Source organism: Hypanus sabinus, chromosome 4 (genome assembly GCF_030144855.1).
Source record: "Hypanus sabinus isolate sHypSab1 chromosome 4, sHypSab1.hap1, whole genome shotgun sequence".
Lineage (NCBI taxonomy): Eukaryota > Metazoa > Chordata > Chondrichthyes > Myliobatiformes > Dasyatidae > Hypanus > Hypanus sabinus.
The window spans coordinates 104,053,188-104,067,768 of NC_082709.1; the positions used below are offsets into that span (position 1 = coordinate 104,053,188).

General features: G+C 40.9%; 1 protein-coding gene across 1 annotated transcript in view; it reads right to left on the minus strand.

Annotated features, from left to right (window-relative positions):
* Positions 1 to 14,581, minus strand: part of vwa8 (von Willebrand factor A domain containing 8) — a 476,539-nt gene that overhangs the window by 306,107 nt on the left and 155,851 nt on the right. Inside the window, exons 7-9 of the mRNA XM_059967797.1 lie at positions 6,622 to 6,671; positions 3,464 to 3,572; positions 3,278 to 3,382 (exon numbers count right to left, since the gene is read on the minus strand). Of these exons, the coding sequence (XP_059823780.1) occupies positions 3,278 to 3,382; positions 3,464 to 3,572; positions 6,622 to 6,671 (264 nt within the window). The remainder of the gene's footprint in view (positions 1 to 3,277; positions 3,383 to 3,463; positions 3,573 to 6,621; positions 6,672 to 14,581) is intronic.

The following is a 14,581-nucleotide window of genomic DNA, read 5'->3' on the forward strand; positions in this document are numbered from 1 at the left end:
AAGGAGTTGGTTGTGGATTACAGGAGGAATGGTGACGGGCTAACCCAGGCATGGGCAAACTACGGCCCGGGGGCCATATGCGGCCCGTTAAGCTTTTTAATCCGGCCCGCAGAACTTGATGAAATTATATTAATAAACTTTGTTAACGTTTTTTCCCCGCAATTCTGGCATTTTCCCAATAGATCACGCACTCTATATACATTGACCTTTGTTGAGGTGCAGCGTATTACTCCACATTTGCGCTTTACTCTTTGTTCGGCTTGACCTATTTGTGTGAACAGGCGTTCAGCATCATGAACATCAACAAAGCCAGCCACAGATCCAAGTTAACTGACCAACACCTCAGATCCATCCTGAGAATAGCCACAACAAAACTAAATCCAGACTTTGATGCTCTGGCTAAAAAGGGAGACCAACAACACTGTTCCCACTGAAATTAAAAATAAGTTTCTTCGTTGTGTTATGTAAAAAATGCATTTGAAAATATTTTTTTCAATAAGCCTTACATGTTACATGTCATTTCTGTTAAGTGATGGACATGAGTAGTGCGCAGGTGCACGTACGTTCTCAAAATAAAAAATGCGCTCCAGATCAAATAACGCGCTCCGCATACTGGCGTGCTGTCACTGTTCTGTTCTGTGCTGGTCGTTGTTGAGTTTTGGCACAGGGGACAATTGAATAAGAAGGAGCAGGACAAGTAGACCTGCATCTCCTACCGTTTTTGAAATAAAGACAGTCAGGAGGAGAGTGATGATGATAATATCTTGAAGGATAACAGAATTTTCAGTGCTTTAAAATAATAACTGTTACTATTAAAAAAAGCTGTATTTTATTCATTTAATTTTCAGTGTTTTAAAAGTCATTTCAATAAATAGCTAAATACCATGGGACTTCAAAGACAGATATTTTGTTGTAATGCATTTGTTCATTTTCAATTGAAATTAAAGCACATGTTTTCTACATATCCCATGATATTTTATTTTCTCTTTATGAGGTGTATTACCAAAACACTCCGTCCATCTGCTCCTGGTCCGGCCCCCCTGTCAAATTTTAGAACCCTTTGTGGCCCACAAGTCAAAAAGTTTGCCCACCCCTGGACTAACTCCTATTGACATCAATGGATCTGTGGTTGAGAGGGTAAACAGCTTTAAGTTCCTTGGCATCTACAACTGCACCTTTTTCACCTCAGATGGTTGAGGAAGTTTGGTATGGGCCCCCAAATCCTAAGAACTTTCTACAGAGGCACAATTAAGAGCATCCTGACTGGCTGCATCACTGCCCAGTATGGAGAACTGTACCTCCCTTAATCGCAGGACTCTGCAGAGAGTGGTGCGGATAGCCCAGCACATCTGTAGTTGTGAACTTCCCATGATTCAGGACATTTATAAGGACAGGTGTATAAAAAGGGCCCGTAGGATCATTGGGAACCCAAGTCACTCCAACTGCTACCAACTGGGAAACGGTACTACAGCCCAAAAGCCAGGACCAACAGACTCCGGAACAGCTTCTTTCACCAGCCCATCAGACTGATTAACTCACGCTGATTTGAGTGTACTCTATAATACATTGACTGTTCTATTTATTATAAATTACTATGATTGCACATTTAGATGGAGACGTAACATAAAGATTTACCCCTTGTGTATGTGCAGGATGTAAGAAATAAAGTCAATTCAATTAAATTCAATGTACTGCAATTACTTGCCGAGGCTACTTCAACAGTACTTCGCAAATGTACGGATAAAATTATGAAGGACATTTGCAGCAGATACATGAAAACACCATCACCTTCAAATTCTCCTCCAGATGATAGACCATTCTGGATGGAAAGTGTATTAGTGGCTCTTTAGTCCTGGGGTTAAATTTTGGAATTCCTTCTCCAAGTGCACAATAGCAGTACCATTGCCAGAAGGACTGTGACTGAAGAGTAATTAAGTACAGGCAAGAAATGTTGATGTAGTAAGCAATGCCTAGATCCCAAAAATGAATGAATTAACAAGTTGACCCAGTTGATTTTTGGAGACAGGCTAAGCAAAGGAAGGATAGTAAGTAGGACCTTTACAGCCTGCATGGTGTCTTGTAACTCTCTGAGTCAGCCAATGCAAACACATTCAAGGGCCTGCAAAGGCAATGCTTCCATTTCAGTGACCAACTTAATCTCAATTCAATCCTTGTTGATAAGTCATGATGATTACTTTTAAAACATGCACTCACATTTGCTTTATAATTGTCCTTGCAACACAAAATACGATACTGAAAGAAACACTCTGAAGAAAAACTGAGAGAGGACGGTAGTTAATCTGATGCCTTTACCAAATTTAGAATAGAATGCTACTACTATTTGAGATCTGCCATACCACAACATTACTAAGAGAGTTGTTTGACAATCACTCACCGGATTATTTTTAAATAGCTTTTAAGATACTGTCTTTATCCTCTAATTTTTACTCCCTCTCAGTGGAAACAATCTTTTTGCAACTCACTACCCAGGGGGTTATGAGGCCAATCCCATATTATACTGTGGGATTGAAGAAGTATAGCAATTCTATGAATAAAATGGTTCACCTTAATAGTTAAATTTAATATTTAAAGATATGAAGTTCTGTCAAATGGCAGTGGTTATATTTAATTTGGATTAAATGTCATGCTAAAGTGTACATTTGAGACATGGATCTCATACTAACTTTGCTATCCCTTTAAGTTCACCATTCAGCTATTCCTAATGGGAGTCACAAATATAAAAACATCTGCAGATGCTGGAAATCAAAGGCAACACACACAAAATACTGGAGGAACTCAGCAGGCCAGGCACCATACTTGGAAAAGAGTCAACAGTAAACATTTGGGGCTGAAGTGAGGGGGATGAGGGATGAAGTAAAGAGCTGGGAAGTTGATTGGTGAAAGAGGGAACGGGCTGAAGGAGGGGGAATCTGATAGGAGAGGATAGAAAACCATGGAAGAAAGGGAAGAAGAAGATGGAACACCAGAGGGTGGTGATGTGCAGGTAAGGACATGAGGTGAGAGAGGGGGGATGGTGAAGAGAAGGCTTGCAATTACCATAAGTTAGAAAAATCGATGTTCATGCCATCAGGTTGGAGGCTATCCAGACGGAATAAAGGATGTTCCTCCTCCAACCTGAGTGTGGCCTCACTGTGGCAGTAGAGGAGGCCGTGGACTGACATTCCTGATGGAGTACTGGTTTCAATGGGCACCCAGAGACCAAATGCTCAGTAAATCAGTCATGATGAGGGATTCACCTGTAATGGTTATTACTTACTTTCAATACATCTTCCACTCCAATTACACCTTCTTTTCCAAGCATTAAATCATATGGATAAAGTCTATGGAGCAGTTGCTGGGCAGACATCATGGGAAATGCATCCTATTCAGAGAGTAGAAGTTTAATTAAATTCCTTTGTAAATTAAATGTGTAAGGTTGTGTTCAGCTATCATATGCACATACCATGATTTTAATGATAGCTGGTAGATTATCCACAGGAAACTCAGGCAAACCAAGAGATGTGGATTCTTGAGTACAAAGGGCCATTGCAAAAGACAGCATCTGAGATATTCTGGATAAGAAGAAAATGCTTTAGTTATTAAGCTACAGAATGCTGATCAGGTTAAGTTTTCATATTTTATGCTGCTAAAGCTCCACTTTAATACTTAGTAACAATTTGAACATTAAACAATACTGCAAGTTGGTAAGAGTAATGAGGATCAGACTAGGTGTAGAACCATTTGAGACACAAAAGAGAAACAGAACTACTGTATTCTGTTCGTAACTTCATGTACATGAGCTTGGGAATTCTGATTAAGACTTGTTTCTGCAAGTGCAACCAACATTCCTTCACTGGCCATAAAAAAAACAATTTTCATGATACATGTTTCCAGACCCAACTCATTGTTTGATATCCAACCGAATGAGTCTTGCGTATTGATCAGTCTTCATTCCTGTTGCTAACATTTTAATAACAAAAAATGCTTAAAGAAAACTGAATACCTAGCAACACACACAAAATGCTGGAGAAACTCAACAGGTCAGGCAGCGTGTGTGGAAATGAATAAATGGTTGATATTTAGGGTCGAGGCCCTTCATCAGGATTGGAAAGGAAGAGAAAGATGTCAGAATTGGAAGGTGGGGGGCAGGGAAAGTACCAGCTAGAAGATCATAATTGAAGCCAGAAAAGTGGGGAAGGGGAGATGAAATAAGAAGCTTTAAGGTGATATGTGAGTAAGATAAAGGGCTGGAGAAGAGGGAATCTGATTGGAAAGGACAGCGGACCATGGGAGAAATGGCAGGAGGAGGGGCACACCAGGGGGAGGTGATAGATAAGGAGTGAGGTAAGGTGGTGGTATAGTAGGTAAATGAGAAAAAGGAAAGGGAAGGGTGAAAAAAATTATTGGAGGTTGAAGAAATCAATGTTCATAGCATCAGGTTAGAGACTACCTGGACGGAATATAAAACATACTTCTCCAACCTACGAGTCGCCTCATTGTGGCAGAAGAGGAGGCCATGAATCAACATATGGGAATGGAGATTGGAATTGAAATGGTTGGCCACTGGGAAATTCTGCATTTCGTGGATGAAGCGAAAGTGCTCATCAAAACAGTCCCCCAATCTTTCAGGTCTCACCTATATAAAAGCCACATCGGCAGCACTGGATACAAAGATGACCTCCAAAAAATTCCCAGATGAAGTGTTGCCTCACTCGGAAGGACAATTTGGGACTTTGAAGGGATCTGAGGGAGGAGGTGAATAGGTGTAGCACTTCTTCGACTTGTACGAGTAAGTGCCAGGAGGGAGGTTATTGGGGAGGGACCAATGGACAAAGGAATCAAAGAGGGAGTGATACTTGCAGAAAGCAGAGAACACCTTCTGTGTTTGACAGAAGTGTCACATTAAATGTGGTGGAAGTTGTGGAAAATGATGTGTTAGATACAAAGGCTTATGGGGTTTTAGGTGAGGACAAGAGAAACTCTATCTCTATTAAGGAGCACAGATGTCTGTAGAGAGCAGGAGTTGCAGGTCAGGGCAATGTCAACGGTGGAGGAAGGAAAACTATGTTATTTGAAGTAGAAGAACATCTCTGATGTCTCCGATCAAACAGTCCTTCCAGGTAAGGCAACACTTCACTCGTGAATCTGTTGGGGGTGTCTACTGTATCCGATGCTCCCAATCTGGCCTCCTCTTCATTGGTGAGACCAAACGTAGATTGGGAGAGCAGCTTTGTTGAGCACCTTCTCTCCATCTGCAAAAAGTAAGCCAACCATTTCAATTCCAATCCTCGTTCCTACTATGATATTATCCTCTTCTGCCATGAAGAGGCCACTTTCAGGTTGAAGAACCAACACTTTATATTCTGCCTAGGTAGCTTTCAACCTGATGGCACAGATGTTGATTTCTTCAACTTGCAGAAATTATTTTTTTCCCACCTCTACCTTAATTCTTTCTCATTAACTCACTCTGCCCCACCCTTACCACTGTTCACTGATTAATAGTAGCAGCTCCTGGGGTGGTCAGGGACATGCAGGAACAACACCTTATATACCGGCTGGGTAGCCTCCAACCTGATGGCATGGAGGAACAACACCTTATATACTGGCTGGGTAGCCTCCAACCTGATGACATGAACATTGACTTCTCTAACTTCCTTTAATGCCCCTCCTCCCCTTCTTACCCCATCTCTGACATATTTATTTGTTTGCCTGTTCTCCATCTCCCTCTGGTGCTCCCCCCCCTTTCTTTCTCCTGAGGCCTCCCATCCCATGATCCTCTCCCTTCTCCAGCTCTGTATCCCTTTCGCCAATCACCTTTCCAGCTCTTAGCTTCAACCCACCCCTTCCAGTCTTCTTCTATCATTTCGCATTTCCCCCTCCCCCTACTACTTTCAAAACTCTTACTACCTTTCCTTTTGGTTAGTCCTGACGAAGGGTCTCGGCCCAAAACGTCAACAGCGTTTCTCCCTATAGATGCTGACTAGCCTGCTGTGTTCTCCCAGCATTTTGTGTGTGTTATTGACATGCTTCTTTATCTCTCTCAGTCAATACTGTCTGGCTTGTTTAGCACTTCCAGGCTATAGGAGTGGTACATCTATTTACTGTCTGCATTGTATTTTGTGGTACGTTTATTATGATAATCTGTCATGTGTTGGGGTGCGATAAAATTAAATGAGTATGGTTACGTATTCATGCTTTGTCAATTAGTTTGCTTAGTTTAGTCTAGTGGAGAGGGGTTAATACATGGGGAATGATTTTTTTTTAGCTGACCATTAATTGGAATGTTATTAACCACTTAAATACATCAAAAATGCTAATTCTGATATCGCTAATTAGAACGCTTGATTACCCTGATTTGAACACGAAGATTACTATATCACTAATTCACTTTCATTAATTTTTAGTGATACAAGATTGTTTGTCTTTACTGGCTTCATAATAAAGGATCGAATGTGCTTTTATTAATTTAGAAATTAATTATTTGGAAGTGCATCACACAATGTCAAGTACCTTGGCTTTGTATCTCAATGGTTTTGGTTTGTTTTCAAGTAACTGCTACACAGGGATTTTTATTTTATTTTAATACTGACGTATAGTAGGTATAATATTATTACCCCATACCTCTCAGTGGGCACATTTGGTCCGATAGCATACAGAAGTGTCAAATGGTCCTGGAAAAAGAAAGTGTGAAAAGGAATCAAAATAGGACTAGTATGCAACAGGATTTCTTCAAAAGCCAAGTCCACTATGAATTCAACACAAATAATTCAGAATTCTCAATTCTATGCACCAATCTGACAACTCCTACACATGTGCCCATAACGTATTGGACAGAGTCCACAACTCTCTGCAGTTTCTCATGCAACACCTTGAAGCTGATGTCAATATCACTAAGTAAGTCCAACAAGAATTGGCACAAATTTGAACGCAAATAAACTGAATTATCCAAAAGCTATCCCGGATACTCCTCCCACTCCTCTTTTTCTTTTACAATATTTTTATTAATTTTTTACATAAAAAATACAGGGTACAGTAAGATATATAATATATACAATATATTGAAATCACAGATGAAGTGTAATTATCCCATATCCATATAGATTAAATTTAAACATAAAATTGAAAATATATTTTATTATACAAAAAAACCTAAACCCACTACCAGAAATAAAACAGCTGTTTGGTTCAAAAAAGGAAAAGGAAAAAATCCTTAACATAGAGTAAAACATATTATTAGCCAACATCTGTGCTTAATAGCAAATCAAAGATTTTGAAAGTAATTCAAAAAAGATCCCCACAATGTTAAAAAATCTCATCCAGGTTCAGAAATTGAACAGTGAATCTTCTCTAAATTTAAGCAAGACATAACATCATGTAACCAGTGAGTATGGAGTGGCATCCTTCCACTTAAGCAGCAATGCCCTCCTGGCTATAAGAGAAATAAAGGCCAAATATGCAAATCATGTGTCTCCAAAATAACATCATTTCCTCCAACAGCAGCAAATAAGACAGTCAAAGGATTAGGTTTAAAATTTACTTTAAAAAGCATGGAAAAAGTTTGAAGTACTTCCTCCCCATATTTTTCAAGACTCAGACAAGTCCAAAACATATGGATTAGTGAAGCTTCTCCATTATTACATCTATCACAATAGGGAGATATATCCGAATAAAAACGAGACAGCTTACCTTTAGACATATAGGCTCTATGAACCACTTTAAATTGTAGAAGGGAATGACGGGCATATAACAATGAGGTATTAACCTATTTAAAAATTTCATTCCAAGTGTCCTCAGTAATTGAAATCTGTAAATCTGGTTATATTATATGAATTGAGAGGACTGTCTGGTCTGGGTTACTTTAGAAGCTAAACTCTGTTAATAAATTTTCTATCATTTCTCTTTTCGAATTATCAATTCCTTTATCTTTAAGTAATTTAACTGATAATTTTGTAGTTAAACACACTTTGAGGATTTGGGTACAATTCAGAAAATATTTTGGTTTATTGAGTTTTTCACTTTCCAGTCCTATTTTTTCTAACTTTTTTTAAAACTTCTATGTCTGATGTAGTTTTAAAAGAGTGGAATAGATTGGGTATTAAACATTTTCATGATTTGTTTGTTGGAGATAGTCTCTCTTCATTTGAACAACTGTCACTTAAGTATAGTCTACTGAGAACTTAATATTTTCAATATTTATAAATTAGATACTTACTGCGTTCTCAAGTACATACATTTCATAAGTCCAGATAAAAATTTACTTGATATAATTTTTAATTTGAAACCCTCACACTCCTCTCACATAAACCAAGACTGCCCTCTTCCTAAACCCTCCCCCCAAAAAAATCCATAAAAAAGAAATTCCACACATACTACACCTGTGGCTAGTACTTGATAACAAGTAATAAGGCATTCGACAACAAATTACCACCATCTGACTCAAGATTTCTGCCAACTTTCTATCTCCTTGATTTTAATCCTCCTTTCCCTACTACTTTCAATCAACATTATTTTTTCCCATTCTTATTTCGACCTGATTTTCTTCCAGCCACATTCTTCTCCTTCTCTCATTCTTTGATTGCTTTGAGTTGACTGCATGTTGAAGGATTTGTCAGCAGACTTAAATGAATAGTGTCACAGACTTAATAAGGACATATGAGAACAAGTCTGTACTCACAAAAACATTCCAATTCTTCCCCTATGGAAGAGAATGGATAAACCACAAGATTCATGATCTACTTAGGGCCATATCTGTGGTGTTCAGGTGTGGTGACCTAGGGTCATGTAATAAATCCACGTATGATCTCCAGAAGGCCATTGCAAGCATAAGGAGGAAATTCCAGGCTAAATTTGAATCAGAGATACATGCTTGGATGTTCTGGCAGACTTGCACAATAAGTAACTTTGTACAAGGTAAGATACCTTGTATAAGTGGCAATTGACTCATCAACCCTCAATAGTTTTAAAGCACTTTCATAGGAAAAACTATGACACACCAACGCGAATCCCCGTCTCTGAATGACCCTTTAATTTCAATCTCTGAGGCCGAGGTCTAAGCGTTCTTGAAAAGAGTGTAAGAGTGAATCCATGCAAGATGTCTGGCCCAGATGCCACAGTTTGCTAAGCACTATGGATGTATGCAAAACAACTAGCTAGAGAATTTGGATATATGCTACCCATTGCTACTGTGATCTGAGATTTTCATCTGCTTCAAAGAGCCATCTATTGTACTGGTGCCCAGGAAGATCATGGTGAGCTGCCTCAATGACAATCGTGTAGTAGTCAATGAACCTCAATGAAGAGATTAGTTATGGTGGAACTGAACTCTTTCCTCAGAGGGGACTTGAATCTGCTCTAATCTGCCTACCGTTGCAAGACAGAGGACCTAAGGGCAAGGTTGTTGCATTCAGAGCTAATGAGATATTGCTGCATTTTCTATTTCACAGAGACACACAGTGGTCCAACCCGAGGGCTTCTCGATTCAACAGATGGACTGAACTGTTGTTTCAGACACGGCATGAGGTGGGGGTCTCTGTTTCACGATAAGTTCTGCTTAGTGCTCAGACATAACAGTCTTATCATACTCTTGTTCTCCTGATGTGGAACGTCTGATTATTAAGTGCCAACCTTTCTCCATGATTCTGCCAGTTTACATACTGCCAAAGGCAGATCTTAACCAAGCACTCAATGTATTGTGTGCCATAATTAGCAAACAAGTGATATCAAGCTAAGTTATGATGAGTATGTTAACTTATACAACCAAGACCTGTTTGGTCAAGACACAATTGAAATGGGAGAGTCAGTTCTGTCCCTACTGAGCCAACAGAGACTACAGCGTTGGCAGGAACTGATAGAAAACACAGACATGACCAAGAACAGTAAGAAGGGATGGGCAACTGTTAGGAAACTCAACTCAGACAATAGACCACCACAGAGAATTGCTGTTGTAATACCCAATCAGGTTGCCCAGCAACTAATACTGAATGGTCAACCACATAACAAGGAATGGAGGCAAAAGAAAAAGCAACATCAGAAGATGGAGCAACATGTACAACACTTTGGAGGAACTCAGCAGGTTGGTCAGCATCTGTGGAAACAAGCAGTCAACGTTTTGGATCGAGACGCTTCATCAGCACTAAAGAGGGAAGGGGCAGGGGCCCTATAAAGAAGATGAGGGGAGGGTGGGAAGGAGAAAGCCGGTAGGTACCAGGTGAAAAACCAGTAAGAGGAAAGATCAAGGGGTGGGGGAGGGGAAGCAGGGAGGGGATAGGCAGGAAAGGTGAAGAAGAAACGTAAGGGGATAGCACTATGTGTAGTAGAAGAAGGCAGAATCATGAGAGAGGTGATAGACAGCTGGAAGAGGAGGCAGAGTGAAACTGGGATGGGGGAAAGGGAGAGGGAGGGAATTACCGGAAGTTGGAGAATTCAATGTTCATGCCAAGGGGCTGGAGACTACCCAGACAGTATATGAGGTGTTGCTCCTCCAACCTGAGTTTGGCCTCATCATGGCATAGAAGAGGCCATGTATAGACCTATCCGAATGGGAATGTTGAAGTGGGTAGCAACCGGGAGATCTTGTCTGTTGTGGAGATGGAGTCAGCTCTCTCAAACGGGAATAACAACTTCCCACCTCTCACCCAAGAAGAACTAAAGGATGAAGTATCACAGCTAAAATCCAACAAAGCTGCTGGCATAGATGAGATTCTTAATGAATTCCTTAAACATCTTGGACCTAAAGCACTCCACTGGCTTCTGTCCCTTTTAAACTGTTGCCTAAGATCATTAAAAATGCCTAAAAGTTGGAGAAGAGCCAAAGTTGTTGTTCTCCTAAAACCCAATAAAGACCCCAACATTCCTAAAAATTACAGACCAATTTCCTTGCTCTGTACCCTCTATAAACAACAAGAGACTCATACTGAAAAGAATATCCCCCTTAGTCGAAGATCTTCTAGCACCAGACCCAGCCAGGTTTAGGTCAGGCCACTCTTGCTGCGGTCAAGTCCTGAACTTAACCCAGTATATTGAGGATGGCTTTGAAATGCGACAAATTACAGGGGCAGTATTCGTCGACTCAACTGCAGCATACGACAATGTGAATCACAGAGGTCTTCTACTGAAATGATCTAAAATGTTAAAGAACGAAACCACAGTCAAAGTAATAAGACGCCTCCTAGAAAATAGTAGATTTTATGTAGAAATGAATGGAATTAAGAGTAGGTGGTGTCCACGAAAAACAGACTACCACAGTGATCAGTCCTGACACCTCTACTATTTAATGTTTACACAAAGGACCAACCAACCTTTCCTAACACACGCAGGTTTTTCTATGCAGACGACTTATGTACCGCAAAACAAGCTAACTCCTTCCAAGAAGTTGAAGTACGACTTACAGCAGTCCTCAAAGCAATGAAGCAGTATTATGAAGAATGGTCTCTGAACCCAAATCCATCAAAACCTCAAGTGGGTGCAATCCACCTGTGGAATCAAGAAGCAGCTCTGAAACTCAAGATCTTCTGGAGTGGGAAGGAGCTCGAACACCATCCTCCAATTTACCTGGGTGTGACACCGGATAGGATGCTCTCATTTGCCACCCACATCCAAAAACTCCAAGGGAAAGTTGGCTCTTGCAATTCTCTCTTGAAAAAATTAGCAGGCACGAAATGGGGAGCTAATGCTCACAGACTTAGATCAACTGCCCAAGCACTCTGCTATGCACCTGCAGAATACTGTGCACCTGTGTGGGGCAGATCAGCCTATGTGAAGAAAATAGACCTGTTGCTTAACAAAGCCTGCTGAATAATCACAGGCATACTGCATCCCACACCCACTAACATAATTTACAGGCTTGCAGGCATTGCTCTCCCAGAGATCCGAAGACACATTACAATAAAAATTGAAACAGGTAAACAGAACTCTGATCCACGGCACCCACTACATCATCATGTGCCAGTTTCGAACTGCCTAAAATCGAGGAAAAGCTTTGCTACAGTGGAGGAACTACTGCACAGAACATCCCCCCAAACATACGGGATTGACCTCTGGCAACAAACAGAAGCCAGAACCCCACCAAACAATACGGTGCAAGACCCCACAGAAATGTTGCCAGATGGGGCACTGCTTGACAGACAGAAGTGGCACACTCTCAACAGAGCGAGAGCGGGAGTTTGTAGGACAGCAGACAATATGGTGAAGCGGGGTTTGAAGACCAGCGAATCCTGTGAGTGTGGCAAAAGGGTGCAGAACATTGGACATGTTCTGCGCAACTGCCCACTCTCACCGGATTTAGCTGACACTGACCTGCTCAACATCAACCAAACAGCACTAGAGTAGCTGGCTGTCTGGTGTGACAAGCTATGATGATGATGATTAGCAAACAAGAGACAGTGAACATTATTGACGTGTACTTCAATCAGGTATGCTTGAAGAAATATTTGCCCAATTATCATCAACATATCGCCTGCAGCACTATGGCTCCCAACACAATTGACCAATGTTACAAAAATGATCAGGAATACCTATCCTTTCAGCCCTAAACTGTGTTTCAGGAAATCTGATCATCTAGCTGTCTCCTACCTGGATACTGGCAAAGGCTAAAGAGTGAGGCACCAGAGGTCAGGACAACAGAGAGGTGGTCATAGGAGACAAGGAGTAGCTACAGGATTGCCTTAAGTTGGTGGACTGGGCCATGTTAAATGACTCATGAGAGGATCTGATTAAACATGTCATGGCTGTCACACAATTTATAAAGACACTTGAGTACACATGTGTCCATACAAAGTCATTCAGTCTTCCCCAACCAGAAGCCCTAGATGAACTAAAAGATCCATAATCTGCTGAGGGCTAAATCAGTTGCATTTAGGTCTTATGAGGAAACTATAAGAGGTCCACGTATGATCTCGGAAAGTCAACCCACATGCAAAATGGTAACTCAAGACTAAACTTGTATCACAGAAGGATAGTCGACAGATATGGCAGGGTTTGAACATAATGAGATTTCACTCTCAGATATGCTCAATGCTTATTATGCTTGCTTTGACCTACAGAACATGGAGGCACCTTCATGAACTCCCAAAGTCTCCAACGACCCTGTGTTTTCAGTCTCTGAGGCCAACGTGAGAGCATCTTCAAGAGAGTAAACCAACAGAAAGCATCAGGCCCAGGCGAGTACTGAAGACCTGCAGTAAGCAACTGGCTCTAGTGTTTGCTGATAACTTTAACCTCAGCAGTCTGAGGTACGCACCTGCTTCAAGCAGGCTTCAATTATACCAGTGCCTAAGAAGAACATGGTAATCTACTTCAATGACTATTGTCCTGCAGCACTTACATACACTGTGTTGAAGTGCTTTGGGAGTCTGGTGCTGGAACATATCAACTCCTGCATAACGAGCAACTTGGATCCAGTTCAATGTGCTTAACGTCATAACAGTTCAACAGCAGATGCTAATTCATTGGCTCTTTACTCAGCATTTAAACATTTGGACAGTGAAAATGCATCCAAGAGAATGCTCTGCATTGACTACAACTCTTCATTCAACACTATCATCCCCTCAAACTAATCAATAACCTCCGAGGCCTAGGCCTTAATATCTCCTTATGCAACAGGTTCTCTGATTTCCTTACTTGCAGACCCTACTCAGATCAGATTGGCAACATCTCCTCTGCAGTCACCATCAACACAGGTCACCACAAGGCAGTTTACTTAGTCTCCTATTCTAATTGCTTTATACTTATGAGTATGAGGCAAAGTACAGCTCTGGTGACATATTTAACTTTCTTGATGATGGACAAATCAAAGATGGTGATGAACCAGACAAAAAATCCAGTTGAATTATGCCACAACAACCACCTCTCAATTAACATCAGTAAAGCTAAAGAGCTGATTATTGACTCCAAGAGGAAGAAATCGGAGGTCCATGAGCCAGTCCTCATCAGCAGATTAGAAGTGGAGAGAGTCAATAACTTTAATAACTTGAAATTCCTCAGTCTAATCATTTCAGGGATTCTGTTTTGGGTACAGTACCACAGTGCCTCTACTTTCTTAGAAGTTTGCGAAGATTTCACATATCATCCAAAATTTTGACAAGCTTCTAAAAACAGTTGCATCATGGCCTGATATGGAAATGCCAATGTCCTTGAATGGAAAATCCTACAAAAAGTAGTGGATACAGTTCAGTTCATCACAGGTAAAACCCTCCCATCACTGAGCTCATCTGCAAGGAGTGGTGTCACAGCACTGATCATCAAGGACACCCACCATCCACCTCGCTCTGCAACTGGATACTTGACTTCCTCATTGTCAGACTTCAATCAGTGATGGTTGGTAATAACATTTCCTCCTCACTGACCATCAAGACAGGTGCACCTCAAAGCTGCGTACCTAGCCCCTGCTCTGTTCTCCATACAAACATGACTGTGTGGCTAGGCATTGCTCCAATGTTGTTTTCAAATTCGCTGACATCACTACTTTTGGACAAATTACAGGTGGTAATGAGTCAGTTTATGAGCGAGCTACTCTATGAGTGGTGTTGCAAAACAATCACCTCTCACACAATAACAGAAAAGTAATGAGCTGATTGTTGACTTC